General features: G+C 38.3%; 1 protein-coding gene across 8 annotated transcripts in view; it reads left to right on the top strand.

Moving 5' to 3' along the window:
* LOC101742362 (synaptotagmin-7) overlaps nucleotides 1-23366 on the top strand; it is a 419529-nt gene that overhangs the window by 374496 nt on the left and 21667 nt on the right. For 7 of the 8 annotated variants that reach the window (XM_021350941.3, XM_021350948.3, XM_021350947.3 and 4 more), the window contains 2 exons: nucleotides 3942-3953; nucleotides 5607-5763. In XM_021350941.3, the coding sequence (XP_021206616.1) occupies nucleotides 3942-3953; nucleotides 5607-5763 (169 nt within the window). Of the gene's footprint in view, nucleotides 1-3941; nucleotides 3954-5606; nucleotides 5764-21201; nucleotides 21492-23366 lie in introns of those variants that run through there. The other variant, XM_038019167.2, reaches the window with a different exon arrangement.

Genomic DNA, 23366 nt, shown 5'->3' with positions numbered 1-23366 from the left:
CCCTCTCCATAGCTCGCTGCGCGACTTTGAGCCTTCTAAAAAGATCCCTAGTGAAGCACCACGTCTCCGAGCCGTAAGTCATCACTGGTAACACACATTGGTTGTACGCCTTTGTCTTAAGGCACTGAGGTATTTTGGACGAGAAGACGTTGTGCAGTTTACCGAACGCTGCCCAGCCGAGTTGGATCCGTCTACTGACCTCTCTCTCAAAGTTGGACCTACCTAATCGGACTGCCTGTCCTAGGTATATATATTCGTCAACAACTTCAAGAGTAGAGCTCCCAACAGTAACTATGGTGGGTGCAACATGGACATTGTACATGATTTTTGTTTTATCCATGTTCATTTTAAGACCCACTTGTTGAGAAACCCTACTGAGGTCACCGAGCATACGCCCTAAATCTTCCAGCGACTCTGCCATGACCACGATGTCATCGGCAAACCGAAGATGAGTGATGTATTCGCCGTTAATATTGATGCCAAGTCCTTGCCATTCCAGAAGCTTGAAGGAATCCTCCAGAGCAGTGATAAACAGTTTCGGAGATATCACATCTCCCTGTCTCACTCCTCTCTTTACAGGGATTTCCTTCGTGCAATGCTCCTGTACTCGGACTGACATGGTGGCGTTATTATACAAACACTTCAATACTTCGATGTACTGGTGGTCAATACGGCACCGCTGGAGAGATCTAAGGACCGCCCATGTTTCGACGGAATCAAAGGCTTTCTCATAGTCCACAAACGCTAAGCATAATGGCCGATTGTACTCTTCGGTCTTCTGTACAATCTGCCGCAGCGTATGTATGTGGTCTATGGTACTGTAGCCTTTTCGGAACCCGGCTTGTTCGGTAGGCTGGAAGTCATCAAACCTGCGTTCGAGACGCTTCGTGATGACTCTCGAGAACAGCTTGTAGATATGGCTCAGCAGTGCTATGGGCCTATAGTTCTTCAATAAGGTTTTGTCACCATTTTTGAAGAACAGGATCACAACACCCCTGCTCCATGCCTGTGGCGGTTTTCCATCGAGCAAAGAGGAATTGAAGAGCTTCTGAAGGACTTTCAGTACCGGCGTCCCGCCCGCTTTCAGAAGCTCCGTAGTAATTCCATCCTCGCCCGGTGCCTTGTTATTCTTAAGCTGTTTGAGAGCCATCCTAATCTCGTACAGGCTGATGTCCGGGATGTCTTCGGTGTAGTGTCGGGTTAGCTTGGCTCTAGGGTCTGCAGCTAAACCTTGCGGTTCAGCTGAGACCGAGGTAAACAGCTGCCCGTAGAACCTCTCTATCTCCCGCAGGACCTCTGACTTATTCGACGTTACACGTCCATCTTCGGTCTTCAGCTTCGTCAGCTGGCTTTGCCCAATAGAAGCGTCTCTTGCGAACACTTTAGAGCCTTGGTTTCGCTCAATCGTCTCTTTGATACGCTGAGTATTAAAGGAGCGTAGGTCGTGTCGCAAGGACTTCATGATATGTCTATTGAGTTGCCTATATGACTCAGCGTCCTCCGAAGTTTGGAGCGTCATCAAACGTCGACTAGCCATGAGGTTTCGGGTGCGGTCGGATAGTTTCTGAGGTCTATTCTTACGGTGGGTTTTGAAAAATTTGGACCCTACCGTACGGACAGTCTCTACCAGCCTGCTGTTTACATCGTCCACTGATGCGCAGCTGTTTAGCCATTCGAAGCGATTAGCCAATTCGAGTTGAAAGCTCTCGGGGTTTTGGATTTGTGCATTCGACGGTCGAAGCGTTGACTTCATCAGACGCGATCTTTCCAGTCTGACATTGATATTCAACATGCCTCTGACGATTCGGTGATCACTTCCTGTTTTAACACTGTTGATCACAGAGACATCGTTGAATATCTGTCTGTTGGTGCTCATGATGAAGTCGATTTCATTTCTTGTTACACCGTCGGGACTCAACCAGGTCCATTTCCGTTGTGGCGGCTTCTTGAAGAAAGAATTCATCATAAAGAGTCCTTCCTTCTCCATAAAGTCCGCCAGCATCTGTCCTCTGGGATTCCGCTGCCCAAATCCAAATGGCCCCACTTTCAACTCATCAACGCCTCTACGGCCCAGTTTTGCATTGAAATCTCCCATAACAATGGTAAAATGTGATTGGGAGTTACGTATGGCCCTACTAATGTCCTCATACGTAGCTTCCACTTCATCGTCTGGATGTGACGTTGATGGGGCGTATACCTGTACAATCTTCAGCGAATACCGCTTTGAGATTTTGAGGACAAGGTATACTACCCTACTCGACACACTTTCGATGGCCACAATGTTGTTTATGAGAGATTTGTGGACGATAAACCCAACACCACCTTGGGACTTCTGTTCTCCCTCCCGGTAGTAGAACAAGTGGCCGGACTGTAAGGTTTTCGTATCCTCCCCCTCTCTTCGGATCTCCGATAAACCAATAACGTCCCAGCGCAACTTGTTCATTTCTTCTTCCAGCTCTATTAGCTTCTCGTCCAACCTCAAAGTGCGCACGTTGTATGTCACCAGGGCCAGTTGTCGTTGTGAAGGGGGGTGGTAGCCGGATCTCTGCCGGGGATTCTTAGCACCCCTTGCCCCGCCGTTACCATGGCCGCTACCGTAACCAGGAATAGCGGGGCCGCCGGGGACTAGGGGCCTGGTTCTGCGGTGTGCAATCATTTTGGAGGTTTATTAGCCTACTGGTACCACGCTGGCTAGACGGGTTGGTACAGGGTTTAATTTCGAGTTTTCCTTCTCTCACACTAGTAAATATTATGTGTTATGCTTTCCCTTTTGTCGCCTCTTACGACTCCCCTGGGATGGTAATGGGGGTGGTGACAAAAGTATTCTAATGCCGTCACCACACGGCAATAGAGATAGATGTTTATGGGCTCCAGTAACCACTTAAAACCAGGTGGGCTGTGAGCTCGTTCACCCATCTAAGCAATAAAAAAAAAAAATTCAAGTCAATGTCATTGTGTTTCACATCTTGAGTTCCTCGTTTAGCGAAAACGTCGGATACAAATTTTAATAAGCTATGATATAGGTAAATTTAATGACTCCTACAACAAGTGAATAATATGTTTCTTATACTATATTTCTAGCTCGAGCCAATGTCATCAGTTTCACTGATCGAATTTTCGGAATGCTTTATGATAAGGTTCCATTGTCCGAAGCATTTTCACATTCATTCATAAAATAAGCTATTCATACGCAGTTCGATCGTAAAGACTCCGAATGCGATCGCTATGTTGATTTGATTCAAAGCTGAGCTTCGATTTAAATTGACATCCTGCAAATGGATATCTGTGTTTTCTTATTCATATGAAATGTAAATTCTTTTGAAATAGTTTATGTATTTTCTTTCAGTTTTTTTTTTATTGCTTAGATGTGTGGACGAGCTCACAGCCCACCTGGTGTTAAGTGGTTACTGGAGCCAATAGACATCTACAGCGTAAATGCGCCACACACCTTGAGATATAAGTTCTAACGTCTCAGTATAGTTACAACGGCTGCCTACCCTTCAAACCGAAACGCATTACTGCTTCACGGCAAAAATAGGCGGGTCGGTGGTACCTACCCGTGCGGACTCACAAGAGGTCCTACCATCAGTATTTTTTTAATTAGTAATGTGTTGTTAATAGTACACCGCGACATACCGGCTGTATCTATCTTTAACTTTTTCAGTGTTTCTGTAAATAATACGTTTAAATGGAAGAGATCGCTTTTAGCGAAAAGAACACCTATTGTATGAATATATCTGCGTGTTGACTGTTTTTGATTATTAATTGTGTTTTGGTGTGTTTTAAAGTATATTCTCTCTCTCTTACTCTTTCGCTCCCTCTCTCTCTCTTTAAGTAATATAGCATTTTGATTATGAGTCCAACAAACTTTACAAAGCTCGACTTCTAACTGACAACTGCTTTATCTTTTGTTTCATGTAATGTTCCTGCAACAACAACAGAGCGCAGCTTGAGTAAGTCTTGCAGTTTTATCTTTGTATGTGGAATAAAGTTTACCTGTCACATAAACTTGGCGGTAATGGTTGACGTGATTATCGCAGTCACTCTTATATTATTGATTCAGCATGCGATCATACAGGCCTACTTCTGCTACTAGAAGCTTAGTAAAAAGTCCCTGGTGTTAGCTGAAATAATAACAATGTGACCCATCTCAAGACTTGAGGTCTAAGTGTCGATTGCATTGCATAACGGTAGTCCTACCTATTAAGCTGAAGCGACAGCTTCTGAGCTAGATGCTCTATGCCCTACCAGTCTGGATGAATAAGTTAAGCTAGCTAAATTAAGCCTTTAGGTTATGGTAGTTTTAACATTTATTATTATTTTTTGTTTTATTATATTATTATTATTATTTTATTCCGTAATTGCAATTATTGTTTTTATTTAATTCTGGTATACTATATGAAATGTTTTTGTTAATGAATGTAATATGGATGTAAAAAGTGATGTAAATGAAATAAAAATAATAAAAAAAGCCATTAACTTCAACCTCAGGTGTCAAGGTTGCTCCCGCCCAGGTCCCTCGGGACCAAAAAACAAAGGTGTCAAGGTTGCTGCCATAGTGATAACTATGAACTCCAGTAATCACTTAACATCATGGCGTGAGCTCCCATGCAATAAACCATAAAAACAAATCCACACGAGGCATGAGCTTTTGTCGGCTTTTAAAGAAAAGTTGATGTCGTCTTTAGGAATAACAAATTCTAGATACGTAAGCTCTTACACGTACGCACAGCGATACAGTACACTTTGAGGATCGAAGTTAAGTGGCACTGAAGCTAGCGCCAACAAATTAAGCTTGCCTAACTTATAAAGGACTCAGTAGTTTGTTTAGTTCTAGAGACAGTTAAAATTAAAGTTACGTAACACGAGGCGACCTTGTTTGTCTTGTCATTTAAATAATGTAGGCGCTGGAATGTTTTAAATAGTTATTATATTTAACATTCCCTATCAAAATGGTGTAGGAAACTGCAGGAAGCCTTCACCCATTGCGGAGCCCGTAACATAAAAAACGTACTAAGTTAGATAAAGGAAAATAAATATATATTAATACTAACAAATAACAACCACAATTTAATTTTATATTTACTATACAATTAAAAGGAAATGGGAAACAAAGGCTTTTAATTTTCTATTTATTTATTTATCATTTTGAATTTTTTGAAAATATACCATCTGGTTGTTTATATACTATGACATATCTCCGATTAGGTTTTGAAGAAGCCCGAACAGTGGCCGGAGGCTTGGCCCCATTAGGGACCGTGACGAAAGCAAACAAAGCTCTTAAAATGCTTTCCTCATTTAAATTAAAAATACTTTTACATTTTACGTTTATCATTTTCTACGTTTTGAATACTTGACAGTTTTTGTGAAGTATCAAGGACTTTGTCTAGGACTCGCAAAAATTTAAGAAAAGAGAATTGTCGAGATCTTTGGGCATCTCTCTTGGCAGAGTAGTTGCAGTTATCGATGAACAGGGCTGCGTCTCGTTATGTGTGACCAATACAATCCTTAAACACGAAGACAAAAGTGTTCGGAAGGCTATAAATAATAAAATGAAAATTATATTAAAATAAACCGTAAAATTTGTTTTAATTGGTTTTTTTTAGGACCACTTCTATTAGTTCCCCTCAAGCTAAGTCACCGGCAAGCAGCAGCGCTGGAGCAGCTGCAGGCGCCTCCACTACAGCTGGAGAACGCACCCCGACAGCTCACAACAAACAACTCCAGAATGTCAAGGGACAAGATCACCCGCCTCACCCATCTGTAAGTACTGTTCCCATGTCAATGGAAAAAAAAACTAGGAATATTTATAACACATATTACAGAATTGATTTTTTAACCGAAGCCCACTTTTGAATTTTAAATTTCACTTCATTAATCTTTAGAAGCGTAATTTTTGTTTTTTTTAATAATGAAATAAAATATTCAATTTTTTAACAAAACTCCAATCATAGTGAAGGAATGGTAGAAAAATGTTTTCATATGAGCTTAATCATTTCAATTTCCATAAAAGACACGTCAAACAAACATTCTGGAATAAAAATATCTCTGGAAATGTTCAATGTATATTTGAGTCGAGATGAAATTATTAACATAAAATTTAAATATCCCAACAATTTTATTTAAATCAATCACTATTGCTTACACTAAAGACAAAATGGTAAAAACATTTTTAAACTTTAGGTATTCAACATCAATTCAAAGTGGAACCATTAAAAATGGTATTCTTTCTGAATCTCACCGTATTATATTAGAATGAAAATTTCAGGACTAGTATTAAAATTATACGCCTTACAAATTAATTGAGTTGTTTTCTATCGCTTAAGTTTCATTTTACATTATGTAGTTCTATCCTTCCTAATTGGCTGTTATCAAAATTACCATTGAATTTAGTTTAGTTATTAATAACATTGTATAAATGTACATACTTGCATCTTTGAAATGTTTTGAGAAAAATTCTTAAAGTTTTAAGCTGTTAAAATAAATTTTACGGATTTCTTTACTTAGTCTTTTGATCGATATTCCTTTTGCTTGCCGCTCGAATATTTTTAAGCAGTTCCACTGCGCACCCACTGAAGTTTCTGAGAATTTCAATTGTAAAGCAAATATAACTAACTTGACTTCTATGTTTTATTTACAAAATAATATCGCAAGGCTTTTTCCCTCCAAAACCATAAACTAAAATGCTTAAGCACTAGCAAGCGATCAATAATCTAAATCAATTGACTGCATATCGTAACAATGTTCGATTTTTTTTCTATCTAATGGTCTAGCGAGACCATGTCAGCGTTGCCGGGCTAGTAGGTGAGCTCACGGGGCTCAAACCTGACAATTTTAGAACCTCCTTTAAAGAAAACAGAAGGTTTTGGTGCCATGAAGATTAAATACCTTACATACTTATTTAATTTCGAAGCCAAACCAGGGTAATGAGCAACGTGGATCCATAACTGGAAGTATTTTCAAAAAATATTGTCATAAATACGAAATCGTAAAATTTGTTTTAATGTTATTTGTTTAGCTTATAAGGACGCAAGTATGTTTATGTTAATTGTTATATGTGTCGTAATACAGTTTAACAGTGCAATATTCTTACAAATAATCTAGAACCCTGTTGTAGCTCTAAAGATTGGATCACATTATTGAGTCTAAGTTCGCATTCTTAAGCCTAAGCTAATCACTTAAAAAAATAGAAAAAATGTTATTAAAAGCTGTTTAATCTGCTTAGGAGTTCAGTTATAATAATCTTTACCAATCACTTACCAATAATCCTTTACGTAAAGATTAAATATGCATGAAAAAGAACAACTCATTTTTGAGTGCACTTCGTAAATTTGAATCGAAAAAAAAAGCAAATTCCTTAAAATCCCATTGGAAATTATTAAGTAAGTAATAAACAGAAAATCCTGAATTTGTATGTTTTATATAAATTAGGCATCAGTAACGACAACATTTTTATACGAAGAACAGATAACAAAGTCATATTTGAACAAGCAGAAATGTAATTTTAATTCATAGGATAAAAAGGTAAAGCATAAAGTCCACTTGTTTGTTGAACAGCCACCGGAACCTACGCTCATCAATACTGTCACTCATCGCCAGCCATTGATGAAGAGTCAATTGTATAAAGACGACCGTTCTATTTCAAAACAGATGTCCCGACTGCTTTACAGTAGGGCGCACACGCGAGTGAATATTTGCATTGACATTACGTTTTGTCAGCTTTCTTCTTGAACGAATTTAATAAGACATGATAGTTAATTGTAGAATTGGTTTTGATACTACAATGCTAACGATACGAGATCTTTTTTTTTTCAATTATTAAACATCATAGGAACTCTAAGAGTATTTGGCTTGAAAAAAAAAATATTTCCCTGAACTAGTGAAGACCACCTTTGAATGAAGATACATATATTTATTTATACTGCTTTGTTATCAATGTGACGAAATTATGAAAACCGTGTTGTATCTACGCTATAGATGTAAAAAAAATAATTTATAAGATACCAATAAATACAAAGCAACCTTTCAGTCACTGTGGGATTTGAAAAAACTTTTTACTTCTCTACTATTACGAAATACATAGCGATTAAAATAATATTTACAATTTTAAAACAAATTTTACTTTAAAAGTAAATTTACTTAAATGAGTAATTTTTAAAGTTTACTTTGAGGCATATTGCATTGTTAAACGACTCAATGTGTGTAGTTTTGTTAATGTCTTCATTTCAGGTGTACTACGATTGTTGATTGATGTATGTGTACATTTATTAGTCCGTTTAAGTGTTATATTTATGAAGGGACAGTTCAATAGAATTTTACAAAAATATAAATCTACCAAAAGAACTAGGTTTAGAACTAGATTTACTAGATTTAGACATATTATATATTTTACATATATGTAGATAAAATTTATTTTTAAATTATTTATTTTTTCCAACTTAATGGTCTTGAGAGACCATTTCAGCTTAACCTTAACTAGTAGGTGAGCTCACGGGGCTCAAACCTGACGTCATTCTAACACTAACCCTAGCGAGAGCAGTGCTTCGCAGAATCTACCACCGGATCGGAAACGCGACCCACTGAGAAGATCCGGCGAGAAACTCAGTGGGCTGTGTCTGTGGGTTAATTTACTCGCCGAGCCCTTCGTCGCAAGCGACGGGTTCGACGAGAATGATGACCGGCGCTTGGGGTACCTAAAAGCACCGTTAGTGAATCGGGAGGATCCGAGATGAATTTTCAATCATGTAAAAATAAATCTATGAAAAGTATTAGAGCCTCTGACAGTTGCGCTGAGGGTCGTGGGTTCGATTCCCACACGGGGCAAACATTCGTGTGATAAACAGGTTTATTTGCTCATTGTCTAAGGACTTATTATCTATGCCCGTATATATTTAAACATATATAAGTATGTTTATCAGTCACTGGTGCCCATAACACAGGGGATCCTAATTTGGGGCCGGATGACCGTGCGTAATTTGTTTTCATTTTTTTACATACCTATGTAATAAATTATTCCAGTTATAACATTTACTTTTCTACGCCTCGCTGGTACCCGAAGTTACTCTATGGCCGAAGTTCAAACCTACCAGTTTTTTCTCAGCAAAAAATACTTCACGAATTTTTCTGAGCGAACTTTCTATACGCGTTCGTGGACGAATTTGAATGATGTAAGAACAACATCGTGCAATGAAACTTAAATTAAACCTGAACAATTATTTGCGTGATTACTTCTTAATGGGTTTTGTTTACACAAATGTATTTTTGTAGTGGTCAGTTCAGATTTTAAATTGGATTCATCATTACGATTAAATCATCATAACTTAGACGGGTAATATTTAATTGGATTTACAATTACAATTATTGTACACAAAATAGTAGCCTAAAGGTAAAGGCACCATATACGGGGTTCAAATCCCTGCCTGGGCAAAAAGGCCATTTCGTCCAGATATTTGACCATAAGCAACAATAAAAAATACTGATTAAAAAAAACAAAAGCAAATGCCACTGAGTTTCTCGCCGGATCTTCTCAGTGGGTCGCGTTTCCGATCCGGTAGTAGATTCTGCAAAGCACTGCTCTTGCTAGAGCCAGTGTTAGCAACACTTCCGGCTTGAGCCCCGTGAGCTCACTTACATGTTAGGGCGAAGCTGAAATAGCCTCTGAAGGCTATCAGCATAGGCAGGAAAAAAAAAGCAAATGCTTCCTCAAACGACCCGCTTACCTTGACCCGAACTTTCTTAGTTGAAATGTCCTCAAGTATCCTAAGGTCCTCTAGCCGGCGATCCGCGACGTACCCAACAAATCCCTGTATTCAAACTTTCTCCATTAACTAAGGTTTGTATTTCGATTTCGGGAATACGGAATATTACTCAAAATTTAGGTCTAATTTTAATAAATTTGAAACGAATCCGCAGCGTATACTTGCGACATAATTAACAATGGCTTCGTCACATTTGTCTTTTTTTCGCAATTAAGCAAACACCTTACTGGCAGGAACTGGCAGAATGTGGGTCCTTGTTTACCTAAGAACTGCCGCCTAGTTGTGAAATGCTTCGCGAGTGCTTCAGATAATTTAAAAAAAAAATGCTTATCGGGACGCCTGACAGAAGTGATAACTTTAAGAAATCTAAGTTAAACTATTTAATATTGAAATTGTTTGACTTGAGAAAAGCATAGGCTACTACTTAAATTTCGGTGGCCACTTAACAACACCTAGAATTTTCGTCAATTCAATCTTAAATAAGAACAACAAAAAAAACTATAATTTTTTTTTTCACAGAATAAATTGTGCAATGTAATTAGATATTTTCGGATGTGTACAACCTTTGTCAGAAGAGCCTCGAACTAAATTCTAATGCATTCTACGTTGTATTACAAACGACTGATAATAATCATGAGTTAGCCTAATGAAATGCTATTTAAAAAAAAAAGTGCGTCCCGGAACGCCCGACAGAAGTGATAACTTAAACTAATCTAAGTTGAACTATTTAATATTGAAATTGTTTAACTTGAGAAAAGCTAAGGCTTATTACTTATATTTTATGTTTATTAATGTGTTAATGTAAGGAAAATTGTAACATAAATTGAAAAATATATATAAATAGTTAAGAGCTACACACGTTCTAAGTACCGCTGCCGTATGCGTGAGAGAAAGAGACGCCAGACAGATTGGCGCCGTAACGCGTTACGTTACGGTGCGGTTTACCCTCCCATAAGAAGTTATTCCTTCAAAAAATGCAATTTGCATAAAAAATTCATCATTTAATTGCAACTGCTTAATACCGCTTATAAAACAGGTTTTTCCATCGAAATAATAATATGTATTATTAGTATTAGATAGGTAATACAAATTTATTCAAATTATTCACTAATGGTCAACCAATCAATCAATCACTATAATATGTATACATACACAAAGCTAGCCAACGGTTCAAAGAGTTAAGTAAAGCAATACTTTATGCTTCGACTAATAAACTGAGCACATTAAACTCAACTTATCCCCAACTTGTAACTCATCTCGCACGCGAACTTAAATTAGTTAGAGCTTAAGTAAGCTTACAGGTGAAAATTTCATAGTAGCTTCACAAGTTTCTCGCACCGGATCGGAGATAAAGAAAAATTTAATTAATTCAAAAGACGCTTTCTCCGAAATTGCCTACGTTATCGTTACGCGCAGAAGTCGCTGCTGCTCCATACATTGGATAGGCTGGGAGCTGGATTTACGGACACTAGACACTATTACTGGTAGTAGGACCTCTTGTGAGTCCACACGGGTAGGTAACACCACCCCGCCCATATCTGCCGTAAAGCAGTAATGCGTTTCGGTTTGAAGAGTGGGGCAGCCGTCGTAACTATACTGAGACCTTAGAACTCATATCTCAAGGTGGTCAGCCTCATTTACGTTGTAAATGTCTATGTGCTCCAGTAACCACTTAACACCAGGTAGGCTGTGATCTCGTCCACCAATCAAAGCAATAAAAAAAATCAAGGCGGTATGAACTTCACCATCAGCCGTCATTTTCCTTCCACTTAGCCCATAATTAAGGGTCATCATCATCATCATTCTTTCCTATTACCCTCTGCTGGGGTGTAGGGCTCGAATCAAATCCTTCCATTTACATCGGTCTTGGGCAGTCTGTTCGGGCTCCTCCCACGTCATGCCCAAGACACCTAGCTCCTGCTCCACCGAGCGACGCCAAGTTGTACTGGGGCGGCCTCTCTTTCTTTTGCCAGACACTTTCCAGGTCAGTGCTCTCTTTGATAGGTGGATATTGGGCTTTTTCAATATGTGACCAATCCAATGCCACTTCCGCGTAAGGATCTCCTTCTCCATTAGTGTCTGCTTGGTGATAATTAAGGGTGACTAAAACAAATACATACTGTCAACGTAAGCATCGAAAACTCCTAGACAATAACATCTTTACGAGGCCAATCCACTGCAGATGTTCGACAAAATTAGTATTCGCCGTGTACCCCCAGATAATATCGAGCTAAAAAGCCTGTCTTTTTAATTGGAGTATTTTTTACGCGCTGACCTGTCAAAACCTCATACTTGCATTCTGTACTCTCTGTAATATGGGCCCAGTAATCTGGAACCGTATACCACGTCTGCATAATTAAATTTCGAGAGAATCAGTGTCTCGACGAGTTGAATCCGAACTTTTTCACTGAGATAATTGCGGATGCGGTACAGGACCTTCAAGCGATAGAAGCAATGGCGGACTATCTCAGTGACACGCTTCTTAAGCCGGAGATCTGCGTCCATTAGTAGGCCCAAGCTACGCGCCTCATATACTCTCTCAATAAGGGCCATTTCTAATATTCAACCCATTGGAATATTATGATGGAAGCTTAGACAATCGAGATTCATTTCCAAATACAATATATTTAGTCTTGCTGGGATTTAAGAAGAGTGAGTTCTTTTCCGACCAAGTCGCCACTCTATTTAGGTACCCTGTAAGCTTCTCAACAGCCATTGAAAACTCGGACATCTTAAAAGATATATACAGTTGAATTTCATCAGCATACATATATATATATATATATAATGGTATTGACAATGACGGATATGGCCAACTATATCAGCGCTGTAAAGAATAAATAGCAATGGGCCCAGAATCGAACCCTGTGGTACACCATTAATGACATTAGCCATGTTGGATCGAACATTACCCTCACCGCGACGAATTTCCACCAGTTGCGATCGTTCAGTCAAATAACATGAGAACCAACGGATGGTATCCGCACTTAAGCCGTAGAAACTCAATTTAGCAAGAAGAAGGGGTAGGTACCACCACTCTGCTTATTTCTGCCGTGAAGCAGTAATGCGTTTCGGTTTGAAAGGTGGAGTAGCCGTTGTAACTTTGGGGAGATTTATACGACAAAGGGAAGATCTTCCACCGAGCAGGTGATATTGCTCGGTAGATCGACGGTCCGAATGTTGTTGTTCAGAACTTGTATATATGCAAGCTTATCTTGAAAATGTCGTAAGCGAGATTCAAGCATCTGTCAATTATCTTACGTTGTATGATGGCTAGCCGCCACATAACTATAGTTGAGACCTTAGAACTTCTATCTCAAGGTGGGTGGCGCATTTACGTTGTAGATGTCTATTGGCTCCAGTAACCACTTAACACCAGGTGGGCTGTGAGCTCGTCCACCCATCCAAGCAATAAAAAAAAAAGAAGGTCAATGTTCAAGCTGTTAAATGATCGAGAGAAGTCCAGAAGTACCAGAACTGTACACATACCCGATCCTGTGTTTACCCAACCTCGAACCCGCGACATCTTGTATGAGCACACTGCCTACACACCGTTGAATGAACCATAATGTATTCACCACCAGAAAGCTTTTGTTTTCGCAAGCCTTCAAGTCCGAGTTAATTTCTCGGTTGAGGTACGATAAATAATTCAGTGAAACGCCAAAACAGCTTTCGGTTTAAATTCCACCTGCCCGTTGCTAAAAGCTCTGTGCTTTTCAAGCTTCAGTCACAACTGGACAAACGAATATTTTAATTATGAACTTCTACCATTTGTTCAGTTGAGTAAGTCTACGCGCGTGGTTACCAAGGTCTCATCTGTATCTGCCACGAATCCCCGTGTTTTACGGTGGTCGCTTAACATTAACTGGGCCGTGAGCTCGGTCATTCGTCTATCCCGTCAATAAAAAATCATAAAGTATTATAATATCAAGTACACACATGCTGCTATCTATTGTCAGCAGCTTACGTTACGAAATTATATCTAAATTTGAAAATATTATTATATTCAGTTTAGCTTTAACATAATTTAACTCCAATTAGCCAAAAATGTTAACGCTCTATTCAATAAAATTGATAATACTTTTACGGTTTTAAAACCATGCAATAAAAAAAATGCTAAATATAAACCGTAAAAATTGTTTTAATTATATTATAGACGGCTCGCGAATACCGTAAAAAATACTATACATTAATTAAAATTATAATATAGACCATGCATTAAATCACTCATAACAACAGACATATGCCAAATAGGTGAATGAACATCCAGCCCACTTAATGCTTAATGCATAAGCCCGTAGGCCACACGGATGCCACTACCCGCCTTAAGGCATGAGGTCGAAAGTGTCAATGTTATGTAGGTATAAGGGATGTTCCACTTTGGAAATCGTAATGCACTATGGTTTCATGACAGAAATAGGCAGGACGGTGGTACCGCTGGGCGAGGTCATATGAGACCCCACCTGCGTCACTTGGAAGGTGAGGTCTGCGATCATGTCTTCATAAACCCAATGAGGATCGGCCGAATTTCTTTATCGAAAATACTAATAGTGACAACCCTAGTTTTAAGTTCGCATCCTCGTATTGAATTATTCATAATTTTCATGAACATCAGGTTTTCGGGTTAAACATACCTAAGCTTTGAGGTTTCAGTAATGAAAGCTTCGTGGTCTGGTTGTGGGATGTCAGAAGTCGGTTCCAGTTGAAGTTCAAATTCAAAAGTTCCAATTACAGTGGTTGGCTCCATTACTTATATTGAGATTTGGTTGATGATACAAATGAATATCAGTTGTTGCTCGAAGTCAATGACCTTACGCGGCCCGGGGGTGAAAGGGTGGAGAGGGTATGCTTTTGATTGTGAGTTAACGAAACATGACATCGCATTACCATTTATAACAGAAACTTTTGGAACGCCACTAACAGAATAAGTTAAGACAGTGTCTTATAAAAACGGGAATATTTCAGTAAGGGGACTTCGGTTCCCTCTGTATTTTATACCGTATGTTCCATGGGGAGTGCTCTGAGGAATTGTTCGAGATGATACCAGCATCTCGTTTTTACCATCGCACCGCCCGCCACCGGAGTAGAGTTCATCCATACTACCTGGATCCGCTGCGGTCATCCACAGTGCGTTTCCAGAGATCTTTTTTGCCACGTACCATCCGGCTATGGAATGAGCTCCCCTCCACGGTGTTTCCCGAGCGCTATGACATGTCCTTCTTCAAACGAGGCTTGTGGAGAGTATTAAGCGGTAGGCAGCGGCTTGGCTCTGCCCCTGGCATTGCTGAAGTCCATGGGCGACGGTAACCACTCACCATCAGGTGGGCCGTATGCCCGCCTGCCTACAAAGGCAATAAAAAAATAATAAAAAAATAGCTTTGTGATTAACATAAGAATATGCTTTTTACCCGCTCCTTATTAGCTTAGTAAATATGCTTGTTTATTTGTAAGAGAATCTTTGAACGTCACTCTTGAAGAATTTATGATGTTCTGTTAGAAGTGAGAAGGCCGAACTCTTTTTAAAAAAAAGGACGCTAAAAAATAGTTATCTTCTATCTGGTCGTTCCCTCAATGCTGAGGATCGTGACTGTATGTTAATCTTCTCCACTCGGTCCGGTTCTGCACCATATGTACCGCTCCCTGTATCTGGCCTCTAGTCACCTCCTTGAGTTGGTCCACCCATCTAGCTGGCGCTCTTTTTCTAGCGCGCTTCCCCTCCATTTGTCCGAGAATGATGAGTTTCTCCAGGCTGCGCAATGGGTATCGCATTATGTGCCCAAAGAAACTCCGGATCCTTTCCTGGCACGTAGTCAGCAGGCGCTTGGTGACTTTCAGCTCTTCGAGGATGGAGACATTGGTTCTCATAGCTGTCCAAGGAATGCGTAGCAGTTTTCTCCAGCAATACATTGCTTGCTGGAGAAAATCGTTATAAAGAATTATAATAAAAGAATTTGGAGATAGTGAGGAAAATTTGGCAACTTTCCACTTCAATGAACATCTGACCAGAACTGAGACTAATATGTTCTTGTGAAATCATTGTAAGATGGTTTATGATGAGTAAAGTGTTTAGTAAGCATTAGGCTAGGGATATAACAGTTGGCTTGCCTTGAAAATTTTCGCACCCATCAAAAACCGATGACTATACAGTAATATTATAATTTCGCTCTAATATCCCAACCGTTTGTAATATCACAGTACAAACAGGAGAAGAAAGGTTGAAACTAATTAATAGTTCGGATTGCCGTTTAAGCGTGTTCTTTTTGAATAAGTATGGGAGCCAAGAAGCTATTCAAAGGAATTTTGTACTGTCTCTTGGCTATTGAATTTGTTCCCTGCCAATAGCTGCCCAAATTTTGGAAAAAATAGAAATCGTTTGGTTGGCAAGGTCTGATTAGTACGGTGAATGACGCAAAACATCGAACTCTAGCTGTTGTAGCTTAGAGACCATACGTTCTGCCGTATGAGTCGAGAGTTGTCATGTAGGAGCAGCTGCGACGAGCAATTAACCAAGGCTGGCGAGGGTCACTAGCTTCTGCATCGTTGTGTCCAGCTCCGTACAGCATACATCCGCGATAACGCTGATGCCATTTGATAAGAAGCTGTGATGAATTATACCGGCACTTTACCCCTCCAAGCAGTGAACATTACTGGTGGTAGGACCTCATGTGAGTCCGCACAGGTAGGGACCACCACCCTGCCTATTTCTGCCGTGAAGCAGTAATGTTCGGCTTGAAGGGCGGGGCAGCCCTTGTAACTATACTGAAACCTTAGAACTTATATCTCAAGGTGGGTGGCGCATTTTCGTTGTAAATGTCCATGGGCTCCAGTAACTACTTAACTCCAGGTGGGCTGTGAGCTCGTCCACCTAACTAACAATAAAAAAAAAATCATGACTTTTCTAGGACTAAATGTTCCTTTGGTGTATTGTGTAGTACTGAACTAGGAAAGATCAAAAAGAATCAATTTTTCCTCAAAAGTGACAATGCGGTTCAAAACCCCTTCGCTTCTGTGTCTGTTAACCAAAGAAAGCATACCTTAACTCATTCGTCGCTCTGGCGTTAGTTCAATTCGTGCAACACCTTATCAAGTTTTTTTACCTTGCCAATTTGATGCAAATGGTCCAATATTGTTTTGACGCTAACGTTGATAGCTTCTGCTAACTCAGCGGTAGATAGGGAATCGTTAGCCTCCACTATCGCCTTTAATTCATGGTTGTTGATTTTAGTTTTCGAGCGACCATTGAGTAAATTTTTTAGATCAAAATTTCCATGTAACTAGCACTAATGAGTCGCGCGTTCGTTTGCAGTGTTCACTCAGCACACGTCATTAATGTTGTGAGCTGTTTGTACAGCACTACTGTCGCAACGGAGCTCTTATTACATTATTTGGTGTTCATGTTGATGAAAAGATACAATATAGCAAAAACAAACCCTAATTACAACAAGACAAGAAGACAAATGATTAAATTTGAAAATACAAATCTACATTTAAAGATTAAATTCATTTGATTTTATAATTTATTGCCAGCCATTAAGTATGGCTGATTTTTCAAATGGCAAGTATTAAAAAAAAAAAACGGGAACTTCATAGATAAATTATTAGACCTGTTATTTATTTCTATCTGAATTAAAGCGGTACATTGTTACTGCTTTGGAAACGAAACACTCGAAGCTTTTTTTGGCTTCTACTTAACAAAGTTTCCACAAAGCTCCTCTGAAAATACCGCGACTACAATTATTCTCCAGATAAAAAACGTTGTCGACGGGGCATAATGCCCTCAAACTACATATCAGTGAGGCTCCCTTATTGAGTTGAGATTCCGTTGAATAATTTATATCCTATCCGAGATTCTGGGGTGCTCGGCGATTGAATACGTTTACTTACTCGAATTATCGTGATCAGCTATCGAGATTTTCATTACGAAAGTATAATATGAGGCCGTCAGCGCAAAAGTGACCCAACCCAAAATTTTTCATTGTGTTGCTTATTGCAATTTGTTTAAAACATAACAATTTTTGATACAAAACCAGTCTCTCCCTAGTTCACCCATAGATCGCAGATGGCTTTGTAATATTTTTTTTGTGTGTATTGTTTATGTTTACGAAGCAGCGTCAAAGTAAATTCAAACTTTTTTTTTATTGCTTAGATGGGTGGACGAGCTCACAGCCGACCTGGTGTTAAGTGGTTACTGGAGCCCATAGACATCTACAACGTTAATGCGCCACCCACCTTGAGATATAAGTTCTAAGGTATTAGTATAGTTACAATGGCTGGCCCGCCCTTCAAACTAAAACGCATTACTGCTTCACGACAGAAATAAGCGGGTGGTAGTACCTACCCGTGCGGACTCACAGGTGGTCCTACCACCAGTAATTACGCAAGTTATAATTTTGCGGGTTTCATTTTTATTACACGATGTTATTCCTTCACCGTGGAAGTCAATCGTGAACATTTCTTAAGTACGTATTTTATTAGAAAAATTGGTACCCGCCTGAGATTCGAACACCGGTGCATCGCTCAACACGAATGCACCGGACGTTTTATCCTTTAGGCCACGACGACTTCATTATCTCCATCCTCAAGTAAATTCAAACTTCATTATCTCCATCCTAACTATGTTAACCATAAGCCACTTTTGCGCTGACGCCCTCATATATACCTCATCATACAGGGTGTGCTTAGGCCGGTTCTTTTCCTGTACCTATTCGCTGGTAGCCTAAGGGGCTACGTCAGCCACACCTGGACGGGTAGATGAGCTCACGGGCTCAACCTGAGAGAATTTGCTAACATTAGCCCTAGCAAGAGCAGTGCTTCGCAGAATCTACCACCGAATCAGAATCGCGATCCACTGAGAAGATCCGTGGGCTGGGTCAAACTCTTCGTCGGCGAGCAGTTATAGTATCTATACTAATATTCTAAGGCTGAAGAGTTTGTTTGTTTGTTTGAACGCGCTAATCTCAAGAACTGATGGTCCGATTTGAAAAACTCTTTTAGTGTTACACAACCCATTTATCGAGGAAGGCTATAAGTTATATAACATCACGGTAAGACCAATACAAGTGGAGCACCAATAAAGAATGTTTCAAAATTGAGGTTTAAATAGCTCCTTAATTAAAAAATATTTTCACTTTCTACGTAAATGAAGTGGGGGGTAAAGTTTAGCGTTATGCCAAAGTAACTATTTCACGCGGACGGAGTCGGGGGCAAAAGCTAGTCATTTATAACGACGGTATAGCTTGTATTTTTGTCGTAGATTCGATTGGACGCGCTGTGAATGTGGTTGCAGCGGAACGCGTTACGCTTTCTGACGTCACGCCCACAGATAATAACACGTGACGTCATATGTGCCTAATCATTTTACGTTAGCGTATGATCCGTATTACAGTCATACGGGTCAGGTTGTTTAGGTAGGTGAACTCGTGATATGAATTTCACTCCCATTTTTAGACAAATTGAAGTTTGGATTATATTATGGATGCTCCGTCATTCAAACCACACGTAGGTATAACGGTGATAACCTCCTCGTGCGGGCTCACGATTGACCCTACTACCAGTAAATTCCAGCTTGGAAAGCGCTGCTGTACATTCTCTCAACAATATATTGGTCGTTTTCTTCCAGGTTTCTTCGACACAACAAAAAACTTGTTACACAAATTAAGTTAATGTAATAGCCTAAATTTTCACTGAAAATTAAGTTAAGATGATTCTTCTTTTTTTTATTGCCCTATCAGGTAGACCTGCATACGGCCCACCTGACGGTAACTGGTTACCATCGCTCATGGACATCAGCAATGTCAGGAGCAGAGCCAAACCGCTGCCTACCGTTAAGTACTCTCCACAAGCCTTCTACAGTGAAGAGTAGGTTTTGAGGGCCCTTATGTTTGGATGTCTCCCGCCGAGATAAGAGGTGATAAATAATTCACAGGGTTGCCTAATTTAGTTCTGGGTCGCTCTCGTTGTCCTTATGAACTGTCAGAACTCACAGCTGTCACATACGAGAGATATTTATGTAGATATGTATGTAAGTACCTATACTATATAACCGTTTGAATTGTATCGATCGAGGTGAGTTCGCGGGGACCATTATTAAAATTTTGGGTTTCGCTTTAGATTAGATTTATAGTATATATTATCATTTAAAAAAATGTGTGTGTGTGCAAGTCACACACGGTAGAAGTGAAATACGAAAGCGTCTATCAACTGAATAACATCTTGTCACCGCGGTTCAGGAATTGTTGAATTTGATAACAAACTAAATAAAAATAAAATAAACATGGCGCGTAACGGAAGAAATTAAGATGGCGCGTAACCGAAAAACATTACATACTTTTTTTCCTCCTTACGTCGATATAAAGAAGTTTCACTTCAATAATTGAAATGATTATTTGCCTTTTGTGGGATACTTAACAGTGGTAACAGGAAAACTGTAGTTAAAACGTCCGAAATAATATAATGACAATAAAAAACGCGATATTAAACCGTAAAAGTATTGTAAATTAAATCGTAATCTGTTTGTTGAGTAACCTTTTTTTATTATTAAAATATCTTTTTTTTTTAGTATGGCAATCGTAATCTTTTGACGCCATTACTATCATACTAGTTTTTAAGTCTTCAATTATTATTGCAAAACGATTAAATACCACATGTCATTGTGTTCCCGCCAAAACGTGTTTTTTAGGTCGTAAACAAAGCTGTATTTCCCGCGTTTTCTGCGCGTGGGTGTATGTGGGAACACCCCGTGCTCGATAAATGACTACAAGAATCTAGAAACAAAATTCAAATAACAAAGAAACAGTGAATATTTTAGAAAAAACATAAATAAAAACAAATAAAACATGTAGTCGAATCATGTTGTATCAATGAATATTTTATTCGATACGAGTGGAACCTGGTTATTCACTGCAAAATGCACAAAAACAAATAAATAAATTAGACTACTATTTCTTTTATTGCTTAGATGGGTAGACGAGCTCACAGCCCACCTGGTGTTAAGTGGTTACTGGAGCCTTTAGACATGTACAACGTAAATGCGCCACCCATCTTGAGATATAAGTTCTAAGGTCTCAAGTATAGTTACAACGGCTGCCTCACCCTTCAAACCGAAACGCATTACTGCTTCACGGCAGAAATAGGCGGGGCGATGGTACCTACCCGTGCGGACTCACAAGAGGTCATATCCACGATGTGCTATCCAATATGAAATCATTAAATTGGTTCTTCAATTCATCTCTCAAATCATATAGATAACGAAAGAACATAAAGATTACCTTTCGATATTTTTAATTAGTTATTTAAGAGAACATATATTATTATACCAGTTTCCGCGAAAACAATTCCGAATTTAATCTGTCTTTTTGATCTTGAACTAATCCATGTTGGTTTAATGTTATTAAATGGAAGCATCACGTAAAATAAATAGAGGCATTGACGTTAATGTCAATTTAAACATTGTGCAATGAACAGTACACGACGGTGACCAATAGAGGCGAAACGTACAAGAAAAATAGTCTTTTAAAATTACTTTGTATATATTTTTTGAAACTTCAATAATCGTTCAAACAATTCGTGCGTTCCTAGTTTGAATTGAAAAAAAACCTGTTTAACGTTTGAAATTCCCGTAAATTCGTATTTCGAATTGAACTGTCCCTGTTTGAATGTGTGTGTTTTTTTTTGGTTTTGGTTCGTGAACGTATTTTAACTATGGATTCTTTTTCCATGCTTCCTTCTAATATGGTAGGTAGAGGAGGTTGTATCTGAACAAAATAAAGTCTTGCTATTTTAAAGTTTTAGTGACAAAATATGCCTGGACGCAATACTGCTTTGTGAATGTGCACTTTAAATTTATAGATTTAGCGTTTAATTTTCAACGAGGCTAATTCAAAGTTTTTTTTGTTTTAATTTGCGAACATAGAAGTGAAGCTTAGACTATACTAACTATGGTATGGGAGTTGTCGATAGTTCACGCTTTACTAAAACAAGCCGCCCATTTTGCCTTTGGATTAATGAATATTCAATATTAAAAATATATAAAATTTCACTTTTTCATCTATTTTCCAATCGATGTCTCAGATTTGCAAGTCCCGTTTAAAATTGATTACCCTTAAGGTTGTTCTGTTATATTAAAAATATAAATGTACTTACGAATAATGTGTTATTTTGTGAATAATAATGTAATATTAAATAATTTTAGTAAGCCCATGACTTCACCGAGCGAAGCGTTTAGATTGTAGACAATCACCAATTAGTTCGTGCATCGCTTGAAAAATACAATAGAAATAGACATTTTGAAATAAATCAACTTAATTAAAAACATTTATAAAACAATAAAAATAAACTTCAAAATCCAGATACGAAATTCTTTATTATTTCTTTACTGAAAATTTCCGTTGATTGAAATCTAGTTTTTGTTTTTTTTATTTATATTTCTTGATATTTCTTTTAAGGTTTATTGACTATGGGCCTTTTAACTACCTATTTCACCTACTTTATTACAGGAGAAACGATAAATTTTCACTTCGACACCAGAGATGTATAAATGGAATTTAAGATGTTTAATTTGTTTTTAAATATTACCTTTACATAAAATTGATAAATTTTATAATGCAAATTTAAATCAGAAAAAAAACGTTTTTTTTTTTAATCTCTGGCTTGTAGATTAATAATAACCATATTAATGAATAGGTCTCGAAGCATTGTAACGAGTGTCTCAAGGTATTAAATGAGTGTACACACATTCATCGTGAAGTGGATTTTATCATCGTCATCAAAACGGATTAAAAATAAAATCTTAAATTTGCCATTGCTGGAATCAAGTCTCAACTTCCGAACCGAAAAAGCGGTTCTATTTGGTCCCTAAAATATATATAGGTTATATAAATATTCATCATAATGGCGGATCATTTTTCTATGATACATCAGAACCGAACATCATTGTAAATATGACAAGTCGACGCAAATTCCCTCCACCCGCGTTCTGGCATTAATCTCGAAAACGTTTGCTTCAAATTTAGTAAAAATAAGAACAACATGATTCTTCTTACTCTTGCCTTACACCATGTGTGGAGTCGGTGCAGTATGTCCTCGTATCATGCTACACAGGGATACGACAGGAGTTGTACGACCTGCCACCTCTCTCACATTAACCCTCCTTGGGTCATATCCCCATATATCCATGGCGACGTGTCATAGGAAGGGACTTTTCTATTGACCTACGACATTTACATTTCTATTCAATTAATTACGACTTTTATTTATTTATTACGACTTTTCTATCTATCAAAATGTTTCTTTTAATTAATCCGTCGTTGGTCCTATGATTTGTATTTTTTATTATTGAAAAATCATTAAAGTAATAATTTAAATATTGTAAGATATAATATCGCACTTAAAAACAATATTAATTACTAATTTTTATATATTTATGTGTCGTGCTTTTATTAATATAGTTATATATATTTTTTATTTAACAACAAAGTATACCAACAACGTGTAACTAATTTTTTTTTAAAGCACGTAGTTAATAGAAATATTTTCAAGTCAAATTTTGTTTACCAAAGGTATATTCACTGAAAAAAATTTTCACCCTATTTATAGTTCACACAAAAAGAC

The sequence above is a fragment of the Bombyx mori genome, chromosome 23 (assembly GCF_030269925.1).
Source record: "Bombyx mori chromosome 23, ASM3026992v2".
Classification (NCBI taxonomy): Eukaryota; Metazoa; Arthropoda; class Insecta; order Lepidoptera; family Bombycidae; genus Bombyx; species Bombyx mori.
Note: the sequence above shows the minus strand (reverse complement) of the source record. Positions and strands in the feature narration are given on the sequence as shown.